The following is a 27,344-nucleotide window of genomic DNA, read 5'->3' on the forward strand; positions in this document are numbered from 1 at the left end:
TCCCTTTGCAAAAACGTGGTGGCAGAGAAGAAGCTGGAAATTACAAGCCTGTAAGCCTCACTTCTGTTATTGGAAAAGAAATGGAAGCGATACTGAAGGAAAGGATAGTGAATTTCCTGGAATCCAATAAGTTGCAAGAAGACAACATGGTTTTACCAAAGGTAAATTGCGCCAAACAAATCTCACTGAATTCTTTGACTGGGTGACCAGAGAACTGAATCAAGGGACATCCTTGTTTTTCCCATTATGGGTCGAGGACAACCAAGTGTTAGGCATGCCCAAGCCCCGCCTTCGCTACACCCCCGACACGCCCCAGCAAACTTTGACCATCCCTGCAACGGAAAGCAGTTGGGGACGTCCAAAATCGGCTTTCGATTAAACCGATTTGGACGACCCTGTGAGGACGTCCATCTTTCGATTTGTGTCGAAAGATGGTCGTCCTTCTCTTTAGAAAATAAGTCCATTAGTGTTAATTCTATAATGGCTTAAGGACGCATCTAAACGGTTATAGATACTAGCCCAAAGTCGCACTTAACGTGCCAATAGTTAGCTGTGCCCATTTATGACAATTCAATAGTTGGTGTAAGTGGGCATCACTAAGGGGCCCTTTTACTAAAGGGTTGGCAGGCAGCAATGGGCTTGCAAGGTGCCAATCCAGAACTACCACTGGGCTACCGCAGGAGCCCGGCGGTAGTTCCCACCCCCAGCATGTGCCATTTCCGGCACTACAAAAATATTTTCTATTTTTGTAGTGCCAATGCTTAGCCAGCGGTACCGAGAGTACCGCTGGCTAAGCATTGGCACTACAAAAATAGAAAATATTTTTGTAGTGCCGGAAATGGCACATGCTGGGGGTGGGAACTACAGCCGGGCTCCTGCGGTAGCCCAGTGGTAATTCTGGATTGGCACCTTGCAAGCCCATAGTGGTAAGGGCTCCCGCGCTAACCCTGTGGTATAAGCCTCACCTAAAGTTTGGCACAGTTTATAGAATATGCGTTGGCACCCGTCCCCATGACTAAAATTTAGGCACAGCCATTTACGCCAACTAAAAACCAGGTGTAAACGCCCATGCCTAAATTAGGCACGGATTGGCATATTCTATAACAGTGCAGGTACATCCATGATGCGCTCATGCCCCTCCCATGGCCACACACCCTTTTGAGATCCACGCATTAGTATTTATATGCACCACTTTACAGAATATGCTTGGAAAGTTGCGCATATAAATTCTAATTAGTGCCAATTAATGCCGATAATTGCTTATTCGCCAATTATTGGCAGCGATTGGCTTTTTAATCAATTAAGCTGCACACGCAATATGGCCGTACTGCCAAATTTGCACGCACAACTTTAGTTGCACTATATAGAATCCAAGGGTTAGAGGCTAAATTTAGGTGCCAGCTTATAGAATTGCTTTTTTTTTTTGTTATTGAAAATTTGTGCCATAAGGGACTGTGGAGACAAATAATACCTATTGGCTTTGCATCTGTTTTGAGCCCATGTAATGTACATGCAGGAATTTCAAAATGAACCTCTTTGCATACTTTGGATCCCTTGGCCTCCTCTACAGCTATAAATAGTCCAAAAAAACACACACTTTTAGATGCTCAAAGGAGGTTATTTGATCCTGGGGAATTTAGTTACCTAGCCAAGTTCCTTTGAAAACTATTCTCTAGATATATATAGGTATCTCCCATGGTACTAGTTGCCTCTTGAACTGGATATTTTTCCTCAATTATTTCAATTCAAAAAGCAGATATCAGCACAATAGTTTCAAAACTTTCCATTTAAACCTAGATGAAATCATCAGTTCCAAATCTGGTGCCATTTGAAAATAAGAACCACTCATTCTATCATGTTAAAACACAGATGCTCAAGATTTTTCCTTAAAGATAGAGACCTTACAGAAAGAGATGAATCAAACTATAGAATTTAAAATGGCTGTAATAAAAGATAATATGGAGCTAAGAAGAAAAGTAGAGCAAATGGAGAATTTCAACAGAAGATTAAACCTCCCTCTACTTAATTTTCCTAAATTAGCTGGGACTCCTCCACTGGAAATTTTTACAAGACTTTTGAGAGAAAATCTAAGTTTTCCACATGAGGCAATCCCACCATTGAATAAAATATATTTTATACCTAACACAATTAAAAAAGTAGAAGGAGAGAAATCAATGGACTTAAATAATATTACAGCCATTTTGGAACAAACCTTAGAAGAGGCTACGGAAAGAGCAACGCTGCTTGTTTCCTTCGTCTTCCAGCAAGATCTGAACTCAGTAATGAGACTTTACTTTAAGTCTACAAATCGTATATTTGGAGGACAAACAATCTGGATTTATCCAGATGTGACTAAGACTACTCAACAAAAAAGAAAATTGTTTCTTTCTATGAGGTCTAAAATAATAGAATTAGGAGGATCCTTCCTTCTTGTGTATCCATGTAAATGTCTTGTAAGGTTAAATCAAACAAAACATGTGTTCTTTAATCCCGATCAGCTTAAATCTTTCCTAAACTCTAAACAATGATAGAGTATTTGTAGAAGTATACGAGAATGTTGGCGGCATCAATTTCTTAATTTAGAAATATTATTGTAATAATCTTCACTAATTCCTACCCCCCCCCCCCTTCCTTATTGTGGTCTAATGAAGCTAAATACTATGTTTTCTTTGAGGAAAGTTAATTTCTGTTTTGTTTATTTCTTTTTCTGTTTCTAAAGCTGTATTTCACTTAGCAGTTCTTATGTCTGTTTAAGTTGCAAAATTCAATAAATAAATAATAAATAAACACAGATGCTCACATCCATTGCTGTTTTGAAAACATATAACTGAATAGAAAATCCTCCAAAAGTGAACTTACATGGGAATTGCCCAGTCTTGTACATGCTGTCTGAAGCGACATTCAAAGTTAAACACTTTATAGCTGATATCCACTCGTTCAGTCCTGCCCTTGTAAAGGACCCAGAAAAAGAACTTGTTGATCCAAGGGACGAGCCTGGGCAGGAAGGTGCTGCAGAGACATTAAAAATGATTTATGAAATACATGACAGCTGAAATGTGTTAATGTACACTGATATTCTTGTTAATCCACTGTTGTTAATCCACTGAAGAAACATACCCTACTACTACTACTACTATTTAGCATTTCTATAGCGCTACAAGGCATACGCAGCGCTGCACAAACATAGACGAAAGACAGTCCCTGCTCAAAGAGCTTACAATCTAATAGGAGGTCATTCTAGAAAGGTCACCTAAAGTGAAATGCTGGGCACTATAGGGTGCCTTTACTAAGCTGCAGGAAAAAGGGCCCTGCGCCAGCGGCGGGGGCCGTTTTTCCCATGTGCCAAGGCCCTTTTTACCGCAGTGGGTAAAAAAGCCCCTAGACACACATGGCCATGCGGCAAGAGAATTCATACTGTGTGGCCATGCAGCGGGGAGCCCTTAACCACCACCCACTGAGGTGGTGATAAGGGCTCCCACGCTAAACTGGCAGTACCACTGGGTTACTGTGGCAAGCCTACGTTGGGCTTACCACCACTCTGTAAAAGGACCAGTGGCGTTCCTAGGGGGGCTGGCACCTGGGGCGGATCGCCGATGCGCCCTGCCCCCCGGGTGCAGCGCCCCCCCCCCCCCCGATGCAGCACGGCCCCCCCTGGTGGAAGGACACCCCCGCGAAGGAACACCCCCCCCCCCCCCCGCTGGGGGGGGTGCCGCGCGCGCCTGTCCTCCGTTGTTCCATGCTTCTTCTCTGCCCCGGAACAGGAAGTAACCTGTTCCGGGGCAGAGAAGAAGCATGGAACAACGGAGGACAGGCGAGCGCGGCACCCCCCCCAGCGGCGTGCACCCGGGGCGGACTGCACCCACCACCCCCCCCTAGGAACGCCACTGAAAAGGACCCCTTAGTGTGAATTCTGTATCAGCAATTAAGCACATAATTGCATTTATAAAATGCTAGAGTAAGCATTTTAGCATCTAACTTTAGTCGCAAGCACTTATATCTTGCCAGTGGCTGGTGTAAATGCTTGCATTTACCTACTGGCAGTTACGTACGAAACTGATAGTATTATATAAACTTAGGAGCCCTTTTAGTAAAGCTTAGCGCATGCTAAATGCTGAGCATCCTATTTTAAACCTATGGGTCACAGGGCACTTAGCACATGCTAATGTCTGTTAGTAAAAGGGCCCCTTGGTGTGTAATTGCTTGGAACACCCCTTACCTGCCCATGCCCCCTCCTAGGTCCCCTTGCAACTGCTCACCACAGAAATTAGGTGCTGAGTTTATAGAATGAGGTGTAAGTCAGTTATGCACATAACTACACATAATTGCCAATTAGTGCTTGTTAATGCCAATTATTGGTACTGCTAATTAATTGCCAATTACATAATTAATTTAAGCATGTATCTGAACCATAGGAGCCAACTTTTCAAAATGATTGGGGGTGCTGTATTTTTTTTTTTTACAGGTGGTGCATTCCCCTCTCCCCTCCTTCTTTCGCCCTCCCCTCCCTCTCCCCCTCCTCCAATTTCCAGGCCCCCTCCCTCTCCTCCATGTTCCAGGCCCACCCCCTCCCTCTCCTCTGTGTTTCAGGCTCCCCCCTTCCCCCCCTGTCCTCCGTGTTCCAGGCCCCCCTCCCTCTCCTCCGAGTTCCAGTCCGACCCTAGCCCGACCTCTTCTCCCACAACAGTCCTCCGCCTGCCCCTCGCCTTCCTGCGTGCCGCCCAGAATTTAAAAGTCATCTTACCTCGGGGTCACCAGTGAGTATATGGTCAATATTTCTGCTCTATTTAACAGAAGAAAAGGCCCTTCTCTGGTTTAAAAGTGCAGAGTAGGTCAGGAGCAGATATAGAGTGGCACTTATTTATTGGATTTTGCTCACACCTTTTTCAGTAGTAGCTCAAGGCTACATTCAGGTACACTGGGCATTTCTCTGTCCCTGGAAGGCTCACAATCTAATTTTGCACCTGAGGCAATGGAGGGTTAAGTGACTTGCCCAAGATCACAAGGTGCAGCTGTGGGATTTGAATCGGCCACCTCTGGTGCTCTAACCACTAGGCCACTCCTCCACTCCGCTTACCTGGACAGTGCTACTGAATTACAGCTTTGACCACTCAGCACTCTCCAATTAGTAATGGGTTGGTCCGTGGTGGAGTCACTGCCGACCCGGAAGTTATCCCGGCACCGCCAATATTCAGTGCTGGTACCTGGATATGTAAGTGGGCAGATAGTACCACATAGACTGCAGTCCTAACTATGCCTGCTTGGTTAAATGGGTATTGGCTTCGAATCTGGTCCAGACACAGATAACTTCTTGCACCTGCAAAAGTCCTCGGTATTCAGTGCCAGTAACTGGATTAGGCCCAGCAATGACTATCTAATTCAGCCCAAGGCAGTCAGCACAGTAAAAATAGGCATATTTAGTTATCTTATTTATTTTCAGTATATATATACCGCCTAGACCTAAGCAATTTACAGTTTTCTTTTTCAGGTACTGGTACTGTCCCTACTGGGCTCACAATCTAGTATTATATTTTACCTGGGGCAATGGAGGGTTAAGTGACTTGCTCAGGGTCACACGGAGCTGCAGAGGGAATTGAATCCGGTTCCCCAGGATCTCAACCCATTTCTGACTGTTAGGGTGTGAGTTCAGTGGAGTTGAAAATAGGTTCATATGTTAAGAAGCAACTTTTCAAAATATTTTACTTAAAGAACTAAGCAGTAACAGTTTGCTTACCTGCGGTTTATTTTCCTTTTCAAATAAGTTAAGAAATGTTTACGTACTAGCTATTTATGCATGCCGGTCACAAAACAGCTGTGAAGTCCACAAGAAGTTTTTACCTGTGGCCTTTGTGACAATTTTCAAAGCACAAGTGCTGCTCTTTTTCTGTTTTTTTTTTTTCTTCTTCTGATCAAAATAACAGGCATATTGCTAAAAATACAAAAGTATGTGCATTGTTGCAGTTCCTAACCTAAGCCCACCAGAGGGAGCTCCTTTGTTGAATGCAGGGGAAGTACAGGGATATCTTTTCCAGCTATTCTCATAAGGCTGTTTTACTTGTAGAAATGGCTTTGAAAATTGCTCACATTGTGAACACATTGAAACTACCAATAGGTGGGAAAATGTGGGGTATAAATGCAATAAATTAATAAATAAATAAATAAACTGCAAAGTGTATTTTTAGGTGGTTGATCATCCATTTAGGTATAATAAGTCATTCTACCCAAGTAAATTCTCCGATTCATATTCAAAACAGTTACCCAGTTAACCAGCTAGTGTCATTGAATGTTAGCACTGACCGCTCAACTGTAAGCCATCTATTCTGTGGGCAGTTTGGGGTCGGAGTCAGCATTTATGTGGTTAAGTGCCATATATTCTGGATTTGTGTGCTAAATTTAATTACTTATCCAGCCAATCAGTGCTGATAACTGCTACTTAACAAGCAATTATTGAGACTAATTGGCAGTAATTAGAATTTACGTTCACAACTTGCTAAGTGTATTTTGTAAAATGGTGTGGTGTGCGTAAATTCTAATGCACGCTGCCAAAATGGGAGAGTGGAAAGGGCAGATCGTGAGCATTCAGAAAATCTATGTGCACGGTTATAGAATACACCTGCTCTGCGCCTAACTTATGGAACCGGTATTTACACCAAGTTTTACTTGGCATAAAGGGCCACGCCTCGAGTAAGATGCAGGCATGGCCACTAGGCGTATTCTATAAACTGCGCCTAAATCTAGGCTCAGTGTACAGAATACGCCTAGGTGGAAATATTTTTGGAACCGATTTTTCAGGTGTCATACACAGAGTCTAGTCCTAATTACCTAAGAGGTCCTTTTACAGTGGCGCGGTAGAGTTTTTAGTGCACGCTAAAAATAAGTGTGCACCAGGGGCATAGCTAGGTGGGGCCACGGGGGCATAGGCCCCCTCAGATTTAGCCCTGGCCCCCTGCTTTCAACCCCCCCACCGCTGCCCCTTCCCTGCCACATTCGACCCCCCCCCCCTCCCGCAGCCGTCAGGTACCTTTGCTGGCGGAGGTTCCCAACCCACGCCAGACAAAGTCCTCTTCAGCGCTGGCCGAGCCCGGCGCATTGCTGATCTGGATTCTGTTTCTGACGTGAGTCCTGACGTCGTGGACGTGCAGGACGTCAGGACTCACGTCAGAAACAGAATCCAGATCAGCAACGTGCTGGATTCGGAGACCGGCACTGAAGGGGACTTCAGCTGGCGGGGGTTGGCGTCACCATGAGGGGGGTCGAAAGGGACAGGGGAGGGGTGGTGGTGCCGGGTGGGATCAAAAGTGGCGGGGGGGGGGGGGGGGGGGGGGTCAGTGGCACTGGGGGGGGGGGGCTAAAATTTGCCTCCTCACCTCTGGCTCTGGACTCCCCTCCCGCCGAAGTCTGGCTACACCCCTGGTGTGTGCTAAATGCTAGAGACGTCCATATATTCCTATCGGCATCTCTAGTGTTTAGCATGTGCTAATCATTAGCACGCGTTAAGAATGCCACCGTGCCTTTGTAAAAGACCACCCCCCCTAAGTTAAGCTGCCAAATCAGACCATATAAAACAGAGTCCTATCTTTGGGGTCCTTTTGCAAAGGTGTGGTAGCATTTTTAGTCTACGCTAACGATTAACGTGCGCTAAACGCTAGAGATGCCCATAGGAATATATGGGCGTCTCCCACGCCTTTGTAAAAGTCCCCCTTTATGCAGTGTCGCTTAGGTGCTGAATATTGCACTTAACTGCCAGACGTGGCCCGGCATTGCACAGCAGGGGATAAAGTCACTGGCAGCTAAAAAAAAAAACATTCACCATTGGCAGTGAATATTTACTCCTGTTTTTAACTGTAGTTTCATAGTTTACAAAATTTGATATACCACCTTTCTCTTATAATCAAAAGTGGTTTACAATAAAATAAAAAATAAATATAAAGAAAAGAATACCATAAAATAATAGGAAATTGTAACTGTATAGCACACAACTAAGTTTTTCAAAATTATTCTACTAAGGACCAGAGCAGGTCACATTATATGTACTTGACTCTGATATCTGTACCATTCATTCTGGTTATTCACAAATAATCACTACTGTTGAGGACCTGATCAAAACAGAATTATAAAAAACTGCATCTCTAAACAGCCCTGTGTAACAGCTTCATGGATGCCTTCTAAGGGAAGCAGATGCTTTAAAAAAGTTAACAGAACTGTGGCAGACTTAATTGAAAGGTAGCCACATAGCAACATTCAGACGTGACCCAAATAATGTCTGCTAAAATTAGCCAGACTACGTGCATCTCACTGCTCCACGCTCTACTCTGTAGGAATGGCTCATTTCCATAGCTGTAAGAAGGGGGTAAAGTAACTGCAATTATAGCTTTCGCTATGTGACATAAAAAGAGGAAAATGTAAAGACTAGAAAAGCTGACGGAATAGTGAGCAGCAGAACAAAATGTTAATGAGTAACAGCAATATGTGGAATCAAAAGAAAACCTTGTCATTCTCTGGAAATATACAGTGGTGGAAATAAGTATTTGATCCCTTGCTGATTTTGTAAGTTTGCCCACTGACAAAGATATGAGCAGCCCATAATTGAAGGGTAGGTTATTGGTAACAGTGAGAGATAGCACATCACAAATTAAATCCGGAAAATCACATTGTGGAAAGTATATGAATTTATTTGCATTCTGCAGAGGGAAATAAGTATTTAATCCCTCTGGCAAACAAGACCTAATACTTGGTGGCAAAACCCTTGTTGGCAAGCACAGCGGTCAGACGTCTTCTGTAGTTGATGATGAGGTTTGCACACATGTCAGGAGGAATTTTGGTCCACTCCTCTTTGCAGATCATCTCTAAATCATTAAGAGTTCTGGGCTGTCGCTTGGCAACTCGCAGCTTCAGCTCCCTCCATAAGTTTTCAATGGGATTAAGGTCTGGTGACTGGCTAGGCCACTCCATGACCCTAATGTGCTTCTTCCTGAGCCACTCCTTTGTTGCCTTGGCTGTATGTTTTGGGTCATTGTCGTGCTGGAAGACCCAGCCACAACCCATTTTTAAGGCCCTGGCGGAGGGAAGGAGGTTGTCACTCAGAATTGTACGGTACATGGCCCCATCCATTCTCCCATTGATGCGGTGAAGTAGTCCTGTGCCCTTAGCAGAGAAACACCCCCAAAACATAACATTTCCACCTCCATGCTTGACAGTGGGGACGGTGTTCTTTGGGTCATAGGCAGCATTTCTCTTCCTCCAAACACGGCGAGTTGAGTTCATGCCAAAGAGCTCAATTTTTGTCTCATCTGACCACAGCACCTTCTCCCAATCACTCTCGGCATCATCCAGGTGTTCACTGGCAAACTTCAGACAGGCCGTCACATGTGCCTTCCGGAGCAGGGGGACCTTGCGGGCACTGCAGGATTGCAATCCGTTATGTCGTAATGTGTTACCAATGGTTTTCGTGGTGACAGTGGTCCCAGCTGCCTTGAGATCATTGACAAGTTCCCCCCTTGTAGTTGTAGGCTGATTTCTAACCTTCCTCATGATCAAGGATACCCCACGAGGTGAGATTTTGCGTGGAGCCCCAGATCTTTGTCGATTGACAGTCATTTTGTACTTCTTCCATTTTCTTACTATGGCACCAACAGTTGTCTCCTTCTCGCCCAGCGTCTTACTGATGGTTTTGTAGCCCATTCCAGCCTTGTGCAGGTGTATGATCTTGTCCCTGACATCCTTAGACAGCTCCTTGCTCTTGGCCATTTTGTAGAGGTTAGAGTCTGACTGATTCACTGAGTCTGTGGACAGGTGTCTTTCATACAGGTGACCATTGCCGACAGCTGTCTGTCATGCAGGTAACGAGTTGATTTGGAGCATCTACCTGGTCTGTAGGGGCCAGATCTCTTACTGGTTGGTGGGGGATCAAATACTTATTTCCCTCTGCAGAATGCAAATAAATTCATATACTTTCCACAATGTGATTTTCCGGATTTAATTTGTGATGTGCTATCTCTCACTGTTCCCAATAACCTACCCTTCAATTATGGGCTGCTCATGTCTTTGTCAGTGGGCAAACTTACACCACTGTAACTGTAAAAGCCCCTGAACAGAAGGAGCTCTGAACACACTGCTGCAGAATGGAATAGCATTTGATATCCAAACATAATAATTTCCTGAGAAGAGTCATAAGAACTGAATCTAATGCAGCATCTTAACTCCCACAGTTGAAAGTAGTACAATGATTAAAGGACATTTATAAGAACAAGGCTAACATCTAGGGGGCATTTCTATAACTTTGCACCTTCAGAGCTTGGCAAGGCAAAATATTAACTGCGACCATTTACACCAGCTCTATGACAGAGGTAAATTGCAGCACCTAAGTTCACCATACAAACATGTAACATATAGTATTCTATAAGTTCCAAATGTAGATTGGAGACTTGCCCATAGCCCATTAGTTCTCTGCCTATGTATGTGACCACTTGCAGTTATCCATTTTCCCCCTAATTCTATATATGGCACTCATGCAATGTAATTGCTTAACAAGCCAATCAAAGCGCTGATAATTGGATGTTTACAATAAGAATGTAAGAACAAAAGCACTGTCGAAGGTCCATCAAGCACAGTTTCCTGTTTCTAGCAGTGGCCAATCCAGATCACATACCTGGCAAGATCCCAGAACAGTAAAACAGATTTTATGCTGTTTATCCTAGAACTAAGCAGTGGAGGAGTGGTCTACTGGTTAGAGCACTAGTCTTGCAATCCAGAGGTGGCTGGTTCAAATCCCACTGCTGCTCCTTGTGATCTTGGACAAGTCACTTAACCCTCCATTGCCTCAGGTACAAGCTTAGATTGTGAGCCCTCCTGGGACAGAGAAATATCCAGTATACCTGAATGTAACTCACCTTGAGCTACTACTGAAAAAGGTGTGAGCAAAATCCAAAAATAAATTAATAACAGCTAATGGACTCTTCTTTTAAGAAAGTATCCAAACATTTAAAAACCCTGCTAATCTAACTGCTTTTACCACATTCTCTGGCAACAAATTCCAGAGTTTAATTACACATGAGTGAAGAAATATTTTCTTTGATTTCATTTAAATTTACTACTTAGTAGCTTCATTGTGTGCCCTCTACTCCTTATATTTTTGGAAAGAGTAAACAAGCGATTCTTATCTACCCTTTCCACTACACTCAGTATTTTATAGACCTCTATCATATTTCCCCTCAGTCATCTGTTCTCCAAGCAATAATTGAAATGTATGCACACATCTTTACAGTCGCTATTCTATAAAGATGTGCGCATACGTTGTTCCACATGAATCCAAAAAGGTGGCATGTCATGGGAGGGTCAGGGGCATTCTTGGAATCTGCATGCAGTGTTACAGAATAGGGTCGAACATGCCTAATTTAGGTATGAAAATTAATCCTCACGTCTAAAATTCAGTGCAGATCCTGACACTAAACACTATGCTATAAACAGCGCCCAATTCAGTGCACCCTTTATAGAACAGCACTTAATGCTCACTTTTTTTCAGCACCATATACAGGGCTAGGTTCTATATATGGTATCAAAAAAATCTGCACGAAATAAAGCATATTCTATAAGCCATGGCTAAAGTTATGCACGGTATATAGAATATGCCTAAGCCATTTACAGAATACGTGTAGGGGGCTATTCTTGTGCCTAAGTCTACGCGCATCCATTTACACCAAGGAAAACATAGCCTAAATGCCAGTGTAATGATATGAGTTTAATTGTCAGAATCAAATGTGTAGCAGAATTATTGATTTTGCTGGATCAGATATACAGCTTTAAAAACTTTATTGAGACAGAAGCAGCTAGACTAGTTTGAATCTCAAGTCCCTCTTTCCCCCTCCCCCTGGGAAACTTCTGATAACAAAGACTATTCAAATACAGAGACTACTTCAAAGAGTTTTTAACTTCCTCTCTTCCACTCATCAAAAAGCCTTTCTGAGTGTGAATATCTTCCACAATAAAGAGATCAAAGATAAAGGAGACAGAGAGGCTGGAGAGGTGTGAAAGCTACAGCTAGTGAAGACAAAAGGACTCAGAGTAAAGTAAACAGAAGACCATTTGCTTGAAACAGTGAACTATCTGCCAAGCACATGTGAAGACAATAGGCTTATAGCAGAAACTACATTACCCAAGACTCAGTGTAAGACTATGATCCTTTGCAATTTACCCAGGAGTCAAAGCATCCAGACCACAATCCTTTGCAATACCCAGGATTCAATGCACCCACCATGCTTTGCTGCAAACAACAATATCTTGGAGACATGTTTCTTGTAACACCAGCATGTAGATTTTGGTGTGGAGGAGCATATGTTCTAATAGTGTGCATAACGTTTTTGAACACCCATTTCCCCGCCCACAGCTATGCCCCTTTTTGGATCCATGCATTAGAATTTAGGCACAGTGCGTTACAGAATACACTTAGTGAGTTATGTATATAAATTCTAATTATTGCCAATTAGTGCTCATAATTGCTGGTTAAGCATTGATACCAACACTGATTGGCTTGTTAAGCCAATTAAGTTATGCGCATTATTATAGAATACACGTGGATTTGGGCGCAGAATGCTAGGTGTGATATATAGAATCCGGGGGATATCACTTTGGCATTACCTTATAGAATGGATTCTAGTGCAGCTACGCACATCATCATTATTTATTTATTTATTTATCATAAAACTGTCTAACCCGCTCAATCTACAATACTCAGCGAGGCACAATTATTTATGTATTTATTCAATTTATATAACACCTAAAAACTAGGCGAATTACAAAAAAATAAATCCATAAAACAGATGAAGAAATGATACCTACACAATTGAAAAATAAAAACAAAACCATACACAAAACACACAAATTAATTAAAGCTTAAATCTACATCATCAAAAATCAATATACCAGCTTCCAGGTAAATGCATCTGGAACAATACACTGTTTCATGCACCATCCAAAAAAGGCCTGTTGAAACAAAAAGTTCCTAACTGTTTTTTAAAGATCTCTAAGTTTTCTATTGCTCTTAAGGAGATATCAATATATTCCATAACTTTGGATCTGTGATATAAAAAAAAGGAGGATCTGCATTCTTTCTTCCAATTTGGCACCTCTGATGCGCATGTGTTCGAGCCAAGCTACAGAATTTTCCTGCTAATCTGTATCCTTAAGCCTTCCAATTTTTAACTAACAGGTAATAATTCTTAGAAATTTATTACTGTGTTTGGCAAAGCTGTGCAATCATGTAGGTCCTGGTGTTCTGTACAACTGGTGCAAATTTATTTGACTCCAAATCTTGAGTTCAGTAACAAGGGTTCAGTCAAAAGGAAGGTGCTCTGTGATAACCAAGGGCATCCAGGATACATTTTCCTTTTCTTTCCAGGATACATTTTCCTTTTCTTTCTGACAGAAACAGAGAAAATTATGGCAGGGAAAGACAACACTGTCTACCCAGTCTGCCATCCTTACCAGCTACTAAGCTCTGCAATCCCTTCCTCTCCCTTAGCGATCCTCTGTGCTTCTTGAATTCAGATACAGACCTCAAAGATAATGATTGTGTGGATGTTAGGGGCCAGATAATTCAGCCAGTCTGCTCAGTATATAATGTTAAGAAGTAGATAATGTTAAATACACTTAACTGTATTTATATAGTCAACAGCACTATCCCCTGGATTCTATATAGTATGAATTAAATTACATGCACAAATCCAGTCGTATTCTGGATTCGTGCGTACAACTTAATTACTTAACAAGCCAATCTGCGCCGATAATTGACACATAACAAGCAATTATTGACACTAATTGGAATTAATTAGAATTTGCGTGCACAACTGTCAAAACGTATTCTATATCGTATTGTGCATAAATTCTAAGTTGCACAGTTGAAAAGGGGGCGTGGCCATGGGCGTTTCTAAAATCTATGCCCATTGCTATAGAATACACCCACTCGCATTTACACCAAATTTTATTTGACGTAACTGCCCTTGACTAAATTTAGTCACATGGATGGGTACTCACTGTATTCTATATTAGGTGTATTCTATAAAATTTACGCATATTTTATAGAATACGCCTCCGTGGAATTTTCAGGTGTCATATATAGAGTCTACTAAGGTGGAGGTACACTAAGTTCCTATGCAAAGAAATGCACAAAGCAGGGAGTAGGAAAAGTAGGCTTTTCCAAGAAACCGGAGAAGACGTATGTAGAAAATCAATTCTTTATTCCAAGAAAAACACTGACACACTTGACTCTGACTTGACACAGCTGTGTTTCGGCGCTAAAATGCACCTTCATCAGGAGTCTTATAATGTATAGCTGATACATTGAAGTGATACACTGAAGTGACTCGCGCACCACGGAGATCATCTTTGGCAGAGATATCGGACAATAGCCATCTCTGATATAATATCATCATATAACAGATAATTGAATATACCCAATCAGCTATACATTATGAGACTCCTGATGAAGGTGCATTTTAGCGCTGAAACACAGCTGTGTAGAGTCAGAGTCAAGTGTGTCAGTGTTTTTCTTGGAATAAAGATTTGATTTTCTACATACGGCTTCTCCAGTTTCTTTGTGTATATATAGAGTCTAACCCTATGTGGTTACTAGCACTGCTAACTTTTCATATAGGGCTACGTTCTACATATGTCACCTAAAAATTCCATGCCAAAAAAAGCGCTATTCTATAAACTATGGTTAAAGTTAGGCGCGGTTTATAGAATAGCGCTGACGTCTGGGAGTCACACCTAACTTCAGGTGTGGCCACTTGCACCAAGTGAAACATGGTGCAAATGTCTGCGCCTAAATTAGGTGCATAACCTCCCCCCCCCCCCGTATTCTATAACAATGCGTATAAAAGCTAGTAACACCCCCTGTTCCATGCATGCCTCTTCCATTTTTGCGCCCCTTTTTTCAAATCACGTGTAAAATTTAGGCACGGATCCTGCATCTAAATTTGCACACATAGGACTAGAATCTATTTATGGTGCCCAAGAAGTTCACGCAGAAATAAAATACGCCTAGGCACGTTCTATAAAGTATGCCTAAATCTAGGCGTACTTTATAGAATGAGCCTAAATATCCAAGCCATTTACAGAATACGCTGAGCACCCATCCACATGACTAAACTAAGTTGCGGCCAGTTATGCCAAACTTGGCATAAATCCCGATGCCTAAATAACATGTGGAGTGGGTGTATTCTATAACCCTACAAATAGTTTTTTGGGATGCCCAAAACCCGTCCATTCCATGCTTATGGCCATGCCCCCTTTTTAGCTGTGCACATTAGAATTTAAGTGGACCATGCTACAGTTACGCTTAGCGAGTACTGTACGTAAATTATAATTAATGCCAATTAGTGCTGATAATTGCTTGTTAACATCCAATTATCAGCGCTGATTAGCTTGTTAACTAATTAAGAGGCCCTTTTACAAAGGCACAGTAAGCTCTACGCGCATGCAACGCACGCCAAAATGAGACTACCACCAGGTTAGCAGCCCCCCCTAGCGGTAATTTTGGATTTGGCGCATGCACATTCCACCGGGACACATAATTTTTTTTATTTCCTGCCACGCGTGACGCTTCCGGCATGCACCAACCGGTCACCGCCAGAAATAGGTGCGCGCTGGTTTCAATTTTACCGCAGGCCCTTTTCCCAGCCCATTGAAAAAAAGCCCTTTTCCCCAGACGTGGTAAAAATTGGCCCAGCGCACACCAAAAACATGTGCCCACACTACCGCAGGACACTTTTTGCCATGGCTTAGTACAAAGACCCCTACGTTATGTGCATTGTTATGGAATACGCTTCGATTTCTGCGAGGAAATCTCAGCATGATATACAGAATACAGGGGGTAGGGCTAGATTCTTGAAAATTTGGTGCTGAAAAATATCCACCTAGGCATATTCTATAAACCATGCCTACAGAATATGCCTAGAGCCTAAACCTAGTCACAGGAATTTACACAAAATAAAACCTGGTGTAAATACCGGCGCCTAAGTTAGGTACAGTGCAGGTATATTCTATAAGCACACACATGTTTTTTGTAATGTCCACAATCTGCCCATTCCAGTCCCATGACCACACCCCCTTTTTGGCGGCACGCTGTTTTTAGGGTTCTTTTTACTCCCTTCCAAATCTTTATGTACCACCAACCCACAATTTGGAGGGATAAAAGACACCAAGGCTGCGTCTTGTGAAAGCAATCAGTTACTTTATTTTCCCTACCTACCAAATACAATCAGTAATTGCTTTTGGGAGAGAGACACTGCTGCATAGAAATACTGTCTGCATCCAACATCTCCACAGAAATAGGAAATACAATCACTTATATATTCTCATTAAGGTAACAAGTTATGCATGGGTAATATGACAATAATCAAACTTACTGGATATGGTAATTCTGTGGTTAATACTTATTGGATATATGCTAATAATGTGATTAGTGCTCATTGAAAATGCTGATAGTGAGATTAGCTATTCTCGGAAGGCCTTATCATGCACAGTTGTTTTCCAAAGGAACTACTTCGTTCTCCATATTGAACATCTGTTTCCTTTATCTTGCAAAACTTGTCTGCAAAGCTTATTTGCACCCTCGCCCCTTCCTCATTTCTTGTCTGCATAAGGGGTGTCTGCTTAGATCAGCAATAGATCATGAGGCTTTGAATCACACAGAAGTCAAACAAGAGTCCCAGAAGACTTTTAATCTGTCAGCTTTTCTATTGTCTCTGGTTCTGTGCTCTTTCAGTTCTTAGGCCTCTCAGGCCTAAACCATGGTTCATGGCAGTGCCCATACACAACGCTTTAGAATTCACATGAACCACTTTATAGAATATACCTAGCAAGTTGTGCATCTAAATTCTAATTAAAACCAATTAGTAGTAATTGAATGTGAAGTTGCAATTATTGGCACTAATTGGCTTAACTAATTGCACATGCAAATACAGAATATGCCTTGATTTGCGTGTGGAATATCAGTCGCACTATTTAGAATCTGTGGAATAAAGTCTAACTAAATTTAATTAGTAACAAAAATTGCTAGTTAAAAAGCCAATTATTGGCACTAGTTAGCTTGTTATTCAATTAAATTGCAAAAGCAAATTGGGAGCACATCCAAATTTGCGTGTGCAATTTTTGGTGACTTTTATAGAATTAGGGATAGGGGCTAAATTTATAACTTTTTTTAAATGTGTAAAACCACATTTTACAAGCATAGAAAGGCTTTCATAAAATTACCCCAGGTGCTGCGCGTTTAATCAGAATGAAGGACTAGCCTAATGATCAGAGCAATAGAGTGACAACCAAATATCACTGGTTCAAATATCACTGTGGCTCTTTATGATCTTGGACAAGGACCAATTTAAAGGTGGTTTGGACAGATTCCTGAGGGAAAAGTCCATTGAACATTATTAAATTTTTTTTTTTTTTGGGGGGGGGGGGGTTGCCGGGTTCTTGAAGCCTGGATTGGCCGCTGTCGGAGACAGGATACTTGGCTTGATGGGCCCTTGGTCTTTTCCCAGTATGGCGGTGCTTATGTACTTATGTACCCTAACCCTTCATTGCATCACGTACAAACAGAGCTTGAGTTCTCTCTAGATGAGAAAATATCTGTTGTACCTGAACATAACTCATCTTGAGCTACTATTGAAAAAGGTACAAGCTAAATCCAAATCCAAAAATAAGCATGGAGGCAAGAAAGTGTGTGCTTCTGCACAACAAGGCATTCTGGGGTAGAATGTAAGTGGAGTCAGGATTTATTCACATACTTCATAAAAATGCACACATATGGATATACTTTACATGGCTTCAATCTAGCCGCAATTTCTGCTAGTTTATCCTTAGCATTTTTTAAAGCCACTAAACACCGAAAAAACACATTGTCTTTTCCTCTCATCCCCATACAATAATTATAAACCCATAAAGAAGTTGTTTCATTCTATGTGGAAACTTAAATGTATAAGACCTTACTTCCCAAGGGAAATTTTCTGCAACTTGATACAATCAATGGTTCTGAGCCACGCAGATTACTGCAATGGAATATATGCGGGATGTAAAGTACAGCTTATGAAGAAACTCCAGACAGCCCAAAACACAGTTGCCAGGCTCATATTCGATAAAACACGATTCGATAGCGCTAAACCTCTCCGATTAAAACTGAACTGGCTCCCAATCAAGGAACGCATTAACTTTAAAATTTGCTTTTTAGTCCACAAGATTATCTACGGTGAAACCCCAGGATACATGGTTGACTTGATAGATTTTTCGACCAGAAACAGAACCAGAGCGTCACGTACCTATTGAACCTCCACTATCCAAGCTGCATTGGGCTCAGATACAAATCAACATATGCATCAAATTTTTCTTACTTAAGTACACAAATGTGGAATGCACTACCAAAGAGTGTGAAAATGATTCACGACCATCAAAACGTCAGGCGATCATTAAAGACCTATCTGTTTGGAAGGCCTATCCTACTGGCCCTACTTAAATGCCTCAACTCTGCAATGCATCAATACCTTACATCACATTGGACATTATATATTCCTTTATTTCCTTGTCCCTTTTTGTACCTGTTTACTCTAACCTTACCTGACCCTTATTTTAAACTGTGTTGTTGAACATCTACCGGACTTGGCGATTGCCTTTACAGTATAATGTAAGCCACATTGAGCCTGCTAATGGGTGGGAAAATGTGGGATACAAATGTTACAAATAAATAAATAAATAAATATAACTTCCGGAACCACCCTGACTCTGCTCTCAGAGATTGTCGTAGCAGTCAGGGTTGTTATTCAGCGGCACCAGGGCCGGCGTTAGGGGGAGGGGGCAAACAGGGCAGCTGTCCTGGGCCTTACAGCTCCAGGGGGCCCCGTGGTCCAGGCACAGGCATCTCTTCCCCTTCTCCCCACCATAGTCCATTTCCTCCTCATCCCTTCCTGATCTTCTTTAAAAATGTATTTCCGTTGCCCCGGTGCAGCACCCATTCTCACAAGCTGCCTGCGGCTGCCCCAAAGCTTTCCCTCTTTGCCTTAATCCGCCCCCCTCTGATGCAATTTCCTGTTTCCACCTGGGCAGATCGTGGTAGAGAGGAAAAGCTTCAGGACAGCTGGAGGCAGCTTGTAAGATTCCTGCCGTGCCCCTCTGAGAAGGGAAATAAAAAATTTTAAAGAAGACTGCAAGGTGAGGGGAAGGGAGGGAGACAGACTGTGGTGCAGAGAAGGGTAAGAGATGCCTGGACCGCGTAGTAGCAATGCAGGAGAGGAGATCAGGGGAGGGGGATAAGGGACCAGTCCTTAATTTCTGACCTGGGCCCCACCATGTCTAAAACCGGCCCTGAGCAGTACAGCTTGGTGAAGTGCTGAATACTGGCAGCATAATTTAACCAGATAGCAATCTCTCCTGCCTGGTTAAATCATTTTGAGTATTAAGGGAAAGGGAAAGGGTAATGGGACTTGATACACCACCTTTGTGTGGTTTTTGCAACTACATTCAAAGTGGTTTACATAGTATGTACAGGTACTTATTTGTACCTGGGGCAATGGAGGCTTAAGGGGCCCTTTTGTTAAGATGCATACGAGCATCAAATTAGAACTACTGCCCAGCTACCACGTGCCCCTGGCGGTAATTCTAATTTCTACGCACGTCCAATATGTGCGGCAGAATATAATTTCTATTTTCTACCGCGTGGCGCTAACGGGCGGTAATCGGCAGTGTACGTGTGCTGACGATTACTGCCCAGTTAATGCGTGAGACCTTACCGCTAAGTCAATGGGTGGTGGTAAGGTCTCAGGCCCAAAATGGATGTGCGCTGATTTTTATTTTGCTGCACGTCCATTTTCGGCAAAAAAAGAGGCCTTTTTTGCAGGTGCGCTGAAAAATGGACCTGCATGCATCCAATACACGTGTCTACACCCAGCACAGGCCATTTTTCAGCGCAACTTAGTAAAAGGATCCATAAGTGACTTGCCCTGAGTCATAAGGAGCTGCAGTAGGAATCAAACCCAGTTCCCCAGGCTCAAAGTCCACTGAATATTGCTGCTGTGTACAAGTGCCTGCTTCACATTTTCCCCTTCCCATACTGACCTCTTCTACAGATAAAATGTGGATGTTTAGCAAGTTAAGTGGCCCGATTTTATGCATATATATTTTCAGTATACATATATAAGTGAGTTATGTGCTTGCCACCTGCTGACAAATGTGTACCTTGCTTTGAATATCAGGTCCTATGTGTATTTCTGAGACACGGTTACAACACAGTGGTGTTGCTTTTCTTTCCCAACTATGTTCTATGGTTTTATGGCACATCAACAACTGAAACTGGGAGTTCCATCAGCATGCGGAACACTCAGCGCATGCACACAGACTACTCAGTTTCACTGCACTGCTCACTGCCTCTACACCAGATCTAGAAGGAGCCAGGTAATCTTTTAAAATTTAACCCATAGGGTTACAGCAGTAAAATTTCAGTAACATCAATACAGTTTAAGAACATTAAATGTTTAATTGCAATATGTAAGTACTAGTGAAAAAGGCCCGTTTCTGACAGAAATGAAATGGGCGCTAGCAAGAATTTCCTCGGAGTGTGTATGTTTGAGAAAGTGTGTGTGAGATTGACTGTGTGAGAGAGAGTGAATGTGTGAGTGTGCGTGTGTGACAGAGAGAGAGTGAGACTGGGTGCTAGTGTGTCTGTGAGAGGGAGAGTGTGTGTGTGAGAATCAGTGTGTGCCAGGGGCCCCTCCCTCCTCCCTCCCAGTTCCAGGGTCCCCTTCCATCCCTCCCTCCATCCCTCAGAGTTCCAGGGTCATCCCCCTCCCTCCCTCCCTCCGAGTTCCAGGGTCCCTTCTAGTTTCAGGGTCCCCCCACCCTCCCTCAGAGTTTGGGGGTCCGCACCCTCCCAGTTCCAGGGTCACCTTCCCTCCCTCCCTCCCAGTTCCACAGTCCCCCTCCCAGTTCCAGGGTCCCCCTACCAGTTCAAGGGTCCCTCCCCCTCCCTCCCAGTTCAACGGTCCTGTCCCCTCCCTCCCTTCCTCCCTCCCTCCGAGGTGCTTGGGGGGGGTTGCTATTTGCTGTCAACCTAAGGAGAGACTGCTTCTGGCGTCCAACAGCTAAGTCCTGATGTCACCCACAGGCAGCTGGAGCTCCCTCATACTCTGACACACATTGACAGGCAACGGCGGGGCTGACGCAGCCACGGGGACTTACCTGGATAAAGTTTGTATTGTTGACAAATGATCTGACAATACAGAGTTTAAAATTGCTGTTTCTATCAGGTAGAATATTTTTTAAAGCTGTTTTAGTGATATTTAATTTAGATTTCATGATATTCATATGTACAGATGGGTAGCTTTCAAATAAATTAAAAAGGTGTGCAGTAAGAAACCAAAAACAAAAAACTTTTGTCCTTTACCTTTTAAGGTGCATTTTCCAGTAGAAACAGCTGTAGACGTGTTTCAGATGGAAGAAGAAAAAAAAAACGACAATGTGGATCAGCAGCTCCTAGGTGTGCTTGGTTTTGAGTGTATGGGAATGACGGCTATGTTGGGGAGTGGAAACAGAGATTAACCAATGGGCTTCCTTGCTTACACTGTAGTTGATTGAGTCACTTTCACTCGTATGTAGTAATCGTCCTGCTGCATGGCCAGAGTCGGAGAGGAGAGGGGGGTGCGGCGGAACGGTGAGCGAGCGGCTGCGGGAGGGTGGGTGAAGGGGACTGTGGGCAGGGGGACAGGGTGCAGCGGCAATTTTGTTTGGTTTTGAGTGTATGGGAATGACGGCAGCGTTGTGGAGTGGAAACAGAGATTAACCAATGGGCTTCCTTGATTCGTTGAGTGTCAGTGCTCCGCCCTCGACGTCATCACGTTTGACACGAGGGCGGGGCAGACACTCATGGGCAAACCGGATATCTATGCCACTTCAAGTTTCCGGCTTGAGGCTTCATTAGAACGTTGGAGGTGCGTTTTATATAGAGAGATGATGACTAAAGGCCTCATTTATCAAGCCGTGCTAGCTGTTCCCTCAAGGAAATGCTGACAGATCCCATTGAAAGTGAATGGGCTTTGTCGGCATAGCTGCACTGAAAACCACTAGCACACTTTGATAAAAGAGGCCCTAAATAAGTATTAAAAAATTTCTTGTTGAATTCAAAGGAGTTGCTGAAAAAACTACAAAAAACTGTAGGGGATTATGTTTTTTTTGCCTCGCCCACAGAGTAGCCATTGTTGTCGTGTGCTCTCTCTCTTGGTTTAGTTTTCTTATTGTATATATTGCAGTCCTTGAAGTACAGTGAAGCTGCAGCTTGAGGTCATGGCAGCCTGATCCCCTAGACCAGCAGAGACCAGCAAAAGTAGGCCTGGCGGGGACTATGGGTTGGTGGGGCACTGCAAGGGAGAAAACCCATTGTTCCCCCCCCCTCCCCCCACCAAATAAAACCCAGGCACAAACAAAATTACAAAAAGTGCATGGAACATTAGAGCCAGCCACAAATTTTCACAAAAAATTTCAAGAAACTGCATAGCAAATCAAAAAAACTTATCACTGAAGTGCAATGTTAAAGTCAGGGAGCTTTTTTCCCCAGTGTTCCTTTTTTTCAGGCTCCATTAAGGATAGTAAGTGTGATGTATACTCACATCCTGGAGGTGTGTGTATTTGTGTGTAGGGGGTGGGGGTGGGGGTGGTCCTGGCAAAAAGCAAGCGGTATTGTACTTTCTAAACAGTTTTGCTGTTCAACATGTTGCCTGTAATTGATTACACTAACTATGATTGCAGAACTGAGCTGCTGCTGTTCATAAATTGAACTGTATCAATGTCACCAAAGAACTGTGCCTGCAGCAACATTAGTATCCAAGTTCCCACTATCCCAGTACTAAATTAGATACAAAATTCAAGAACTGAGTTTAACTCTTTTTCCAAAATTACAGTTTCATAGGGTAACAGCCTGTAGCAGTATTCAAAATTTGATTAAAACTCTGCTTTCAGACTATTTGAAATACTTTATAGTTCCAGCAGCTGTGAGCCAGTGAAAGAGGAGCCTTAGTGGAGATCAGATTTGTTTTTGGTGGGCTCAGCAATTTTTCCACAGGCCCTGTCAGGGTAGGGTTACTATATGTCCTCTTTTTGGATCTCTTCAGATATGTCCTCAAGGATTTTAAATTTTTAGGGAAATGTCCTCGTTTTCTTTTATGTGCCTATGATCCACACCTACCCATAGAATGAGAGAAACCACCTCTGGCCTATTAGTAGGTCTGGACACATGGGGGCGCTAAAGAGAGAGAAAGGCATTGCTGAGCTCTTCTTTTTCCTGCTGGTTGAATCTGTCAAAGGAATTTTGTTCATACAGCACAAATTTAAGCATATGTCCAGTGGCGTACCAAGGGGGGGGGGGGGGGCGTGGGGGCGGTCCGCCCTGGGTGCACGCCGCTGGGGGGGGGGTGCCACATGCCTGTTGGCCGAGTCCGCTCGTTCCCTCCCTGCTGCTCCCTCTGCGCGGAACAGGTTACTTCCTGTTCCAGGGCAGAGGGAGCAGCAGGGAACGAGTGGACTCAGAGTCGACAGGCGCGTGGCACCCCCCCCCAGCAGGTAAAAATGCACCTGGGGGGGTCGCGTTGCACCCGGGGGGCGCATCGGCGATCCACCCCGGGTGTCAGCCAGCCTAGGAACGCCACTGCATATGTCATGCAAAGATTTTCACACGTATCTCAGAAGCCAGCCAGAGTTTCTGAGGGATATCTGCTCTTCAGTGGGGGGCGGTGGGGGTGGGCCGCCCCGGGTGCACGCCGCTGGGGGGGGGGTGCCGCAGTGCGCGCCTGTCTGCTCCCAGTTCGCTACGCTTGCTAAATTCTCTCGTTCGCTGCAGCTCCCTCCTTCTGCCCCGGAACAGGTTACTTCCTGTTCCGGGGCACAGGGAGGGAGCTGCAGCGAATGAGAGAATTTAGCGAGCGCAGCGAACTGGGAGCAGACAGGCGCACGCTGCGGCACCCCCCCCCAGCGGCATGCACCCGGGGGGGTGTCATTTCGCAGGGGGTGGGGAGGGCGCTACACCTGGGGGGGGGGTGCATTGGAGATCCGCCCCGGGTGCCGTCGAGGCTAGGAACGCCACTGTGCTCTTCTGATAAGTACGCTTGGGTTCAAGCTCAGTCAAACTCAAATCTGGAACTTCTTGAAAAGTAGATTGTCTACTGCTGTACTGTAAGTCACTGTTTGATGTATATTCATTAACTAAAGGCTACAATTAAATATTTCTTTAGCAAAAGTAGCAACCATTTTTATTTTTTGTGTCTTCTTTTTTTTTTTTTGTCTAAACAAATATGATAACCCTATGTCAGGGGAAGTTTGCAACCCGCCTTCCCTCAGAGAGTGGGGTTACTTAGTTGTGTGCTTTGGGAGGACAGAGGGTGTGTTGTCACAGCGGTGTTTCAGATGTCATTCCTCGTTGACCGCTTTATGGGGGTTTGAATTTTAATTCAGTTAGAAGCAAGGGGGAGGAAAATGGATCCCTCAGGGATAAGGCAGGGTATTACGGTAATGCGAATCCTGTCTCTGGAGTTTGCCACTTGAATTTGCTTAAGGGTGGTCAGTTAGAATGGCACCATCTAACTGACAGACTTGCCTTAATATGTTCAATGTTGTAAAGATGACTAATTAAGAGTCTTAAGTTGTGGGGAATGGTAAGGAATCAAGGTTTTGTTAATTATTTTAATTAAGTTAATAAAAGCTGTGGCCTGTTGTCACATGCAAGTGTTTGGAGTCTTCATTTGTTAATTAGCTGTTATGATATTAAAAGTGGGAAGTAGTGTGAATGCCCATGTTATGTGTTTGAGAATTTATGTTGAAAATTTTTAGACAACATCCTACTCAAACCTTCGACTATCTGCCAAATACAGTCCATAAAAAACATGAAGGCTATTGCAAAATGAATTCTAACAGCTGAGGAGTTTCTGGACCTCTCAGAACCAGGAACTTGCTGACTGAAATCTTTGGGAGAGGTCTTCCTCCTTCCTGCTTTCACAGTCATTCTTCTCAACGTCGGGTGTCTTTTCAGTGCCATCCATCGAGGGCGCTTCTTCTGAATTTGGTGGGGGCTGCTTGACATCTGAACTCAGGGAGATCTCAGAGGCCATGGGAGACAGCTGGTTGTCCAGTTCCTTCACATCTCCTGAGGCTGGTCTGTATATTGGTGCTGTAACCTAGCATTGCACATGGCGATCCATGGGTCCAGAGGTGGAAGAAGGAGGTAGTAACTTGCCCCCTTGACTACCTCCTTTTCTCTTTCCCATTTCCAAGAGAACCGAGAAAAAAGGTGAGAATGAGAACATTCAAGGTGTGCTGTCAGCCATCTTGCTCTGCCCCGATCCAGGCAGAGGTTTTAAACTCAGAAAAATGTCCAGACATATTGCTTATCTTTCCACCTTCTGGACATTAATATATAATTCTGCTGACTTTTGAAAAAAGCAGCAGAATACAAAAAAGAGGTGGAAGGCACCAAAGCAGCAAGTGCAAAGAGAACAAATCCCAAGACAAACAAGAAAAATGTTCCAAACTTTTTATTTTCTGATGATAAAAACAGGCAGAACCCAACACTGGCTGTATTTCAGCACGCACGCCTCCTTTGTCAGGGGTCTTGTAGTGTACTGAGAACTATTTAACCGTGATCTTTATCACTTTTCACTGAAATACAACAGGGTTGGATCACAAGCATTGAAGATTGGGTTCATAGCTAAACAGTCCACAGATCTCTGATTCTTTAGGGTCCACCTTCTGAAAAAAGCTAGACAGTTGGCAATTCTAACCTTTTGATTTCTAAGTACATCTCACAGTACCCTCCCAAAACATGTGGGCACGAATTATGTGCAAAGTTTGCCAATGCCCTGCCCATGGCATGTAGGGGTAGTTGTGGGGGGACTAGTTATGAAGGCGGGGCAATTTGTGGGTAGTGAAGTTTTTGGGAGGGGGTAACTTACGGGATGATGGGGCAGTTGCAGGTAATTAGGTTTTGGGGATCAGTTTGCAGGGTGATGATGTATTTGTGGGGTAATAGTTTTAAGAGGTGGGGCAATTGGAGGAGTAGTTTTTGAAGTGGGGCAGTTTGCAGAGGGAAATTTTATGGGTTGGGGCAGTTTGGTGGAGGTGTGGCAGTTGCAGAGAATACTTTTTGAGGATAAGTCAGATTGCATGGTGGTGGGGCAGTTACAGGGGGTTTTGGGGGATAGGGCATTTGCATAGTGGTGTGACAGTTATGTATGGGTAGTTTTTGTGTTGTGGGGACAGTATGGGGTGGGAAAGTTTTGAGGGGGTTAGTTTTGGGGATATGGGCAGTTTGGGGGTTTGGAAGAGTAGGGAATTCTAGTGTTTAAACTGTCACTAAGTACCATGATTATTATTATTATTATTACTATTACTACAGTCTTATAGCCCACAAAATACCACAAAGATCACTGCAGGTAACAACAGACAAAAACTGAACAAACATCAGAAATTACAATGTTTAAACCAAATTAGACAATAATTTGTCTTAAGTTTCTATGCTTCAGAAGCTGGAACTCCTTTTCCTATAGAAATGTATCAACATTTTTTTTTTTGGGGGGGGGGGGGGGAGAGCTAATTTTTCTGAAACCTCTGTCAAATTTGCCTATTTTGGCTAGTTTTTGTCCATAAGCCAAGTTTCATTCTATCAGGGTGTTATGTTGCCCCCTGACCGTCCGACTCCTTTTGTATTATTCTTTTAAACTTCCATTAGGTTGGAAACAATAAAAAAAGGACAAGACTATACTCTTGCCGAAATTCTGCATGACTGCGGAGTGCAGAATTCCCCAGCCGCATAGAATTCAACATATTTGCACAGAATCTGCATTCTCAGGGGAGCTGGCTGGCTGGTTCTCTCACCACCCCCACCCCGGGCCTACTTGAGTACACCCTGGTGGTCTAGTGATCTCTTCGGGGGAAGGAAAACCCCCCACTCTTTCCTGCCCGCTGCCACTGTTCTCTGGCTGGGGCCGCCGCTTCTTCAAGATGGCCGCAAAGACTTCAAGTGGTAATCTTGTAAGACTGCAGCAGGTAGTCTCAGCGGCCATTTGGAAAAAGTGGTGGCATCGGCCCAGAGCAGTGGCAGCAGGCAGGAAAGAGTGGGCTTCTTTCCTGTCCCGAACAGGTACTCTCGATGCATCTCCTCCTTCTCCTACCTCACTGCTGCAGAGGCAGCTGAAAAACAATATGGATGATGTGTGGGTGCAGGCAGGGAGCTGTAAAAAAAAGTGGAGGGAGGGAGACGGCTGTAAAAAAAAGTGGATGCTATGTGTGATTGCAGGGAGGGGGCTGGAAACATATGGATCGTATCTGTG

At 43.6% G+C, this 27,344-nt stretch overlaps 1 protein-coding gene across 1 annotated transcript in view; it reads right to left on the minus strand.

Annotated features, from left to right (window-relative positions):
• LOC115467029 (L-gulonolactone oxidase-like) overlaps positions 1–27,344 on the minus strand; it is a 212,740-nt gene that overhangs the window by 19,341 nt on the left and 166,055 nt on the right. The window contains exon 9 of the mRNA XM_030198676.1: positions 2,860–3,009. Within this exon, the coding sequence (XP_030054536.1) occupies positions 2,860–3,009 (150 nt within the window). The remainder of the gene's footprint in view (positions 1–2,859; positions 3,010–27,344) is intronic.

Source organism: Microcaecilia unicolor, chromosome 3, assembly GCF_901765095.1.
Source record: "Microcaecilia unicolor chromosome 3, aMicUni1.1, whole genome shotgun sequence".
NCBI lineage: Eukaryota > Metazoa > Chordata > Amphibia > Gymnophiona > Siphonopidae > Microcaecilia > Microcaecilia unicolor.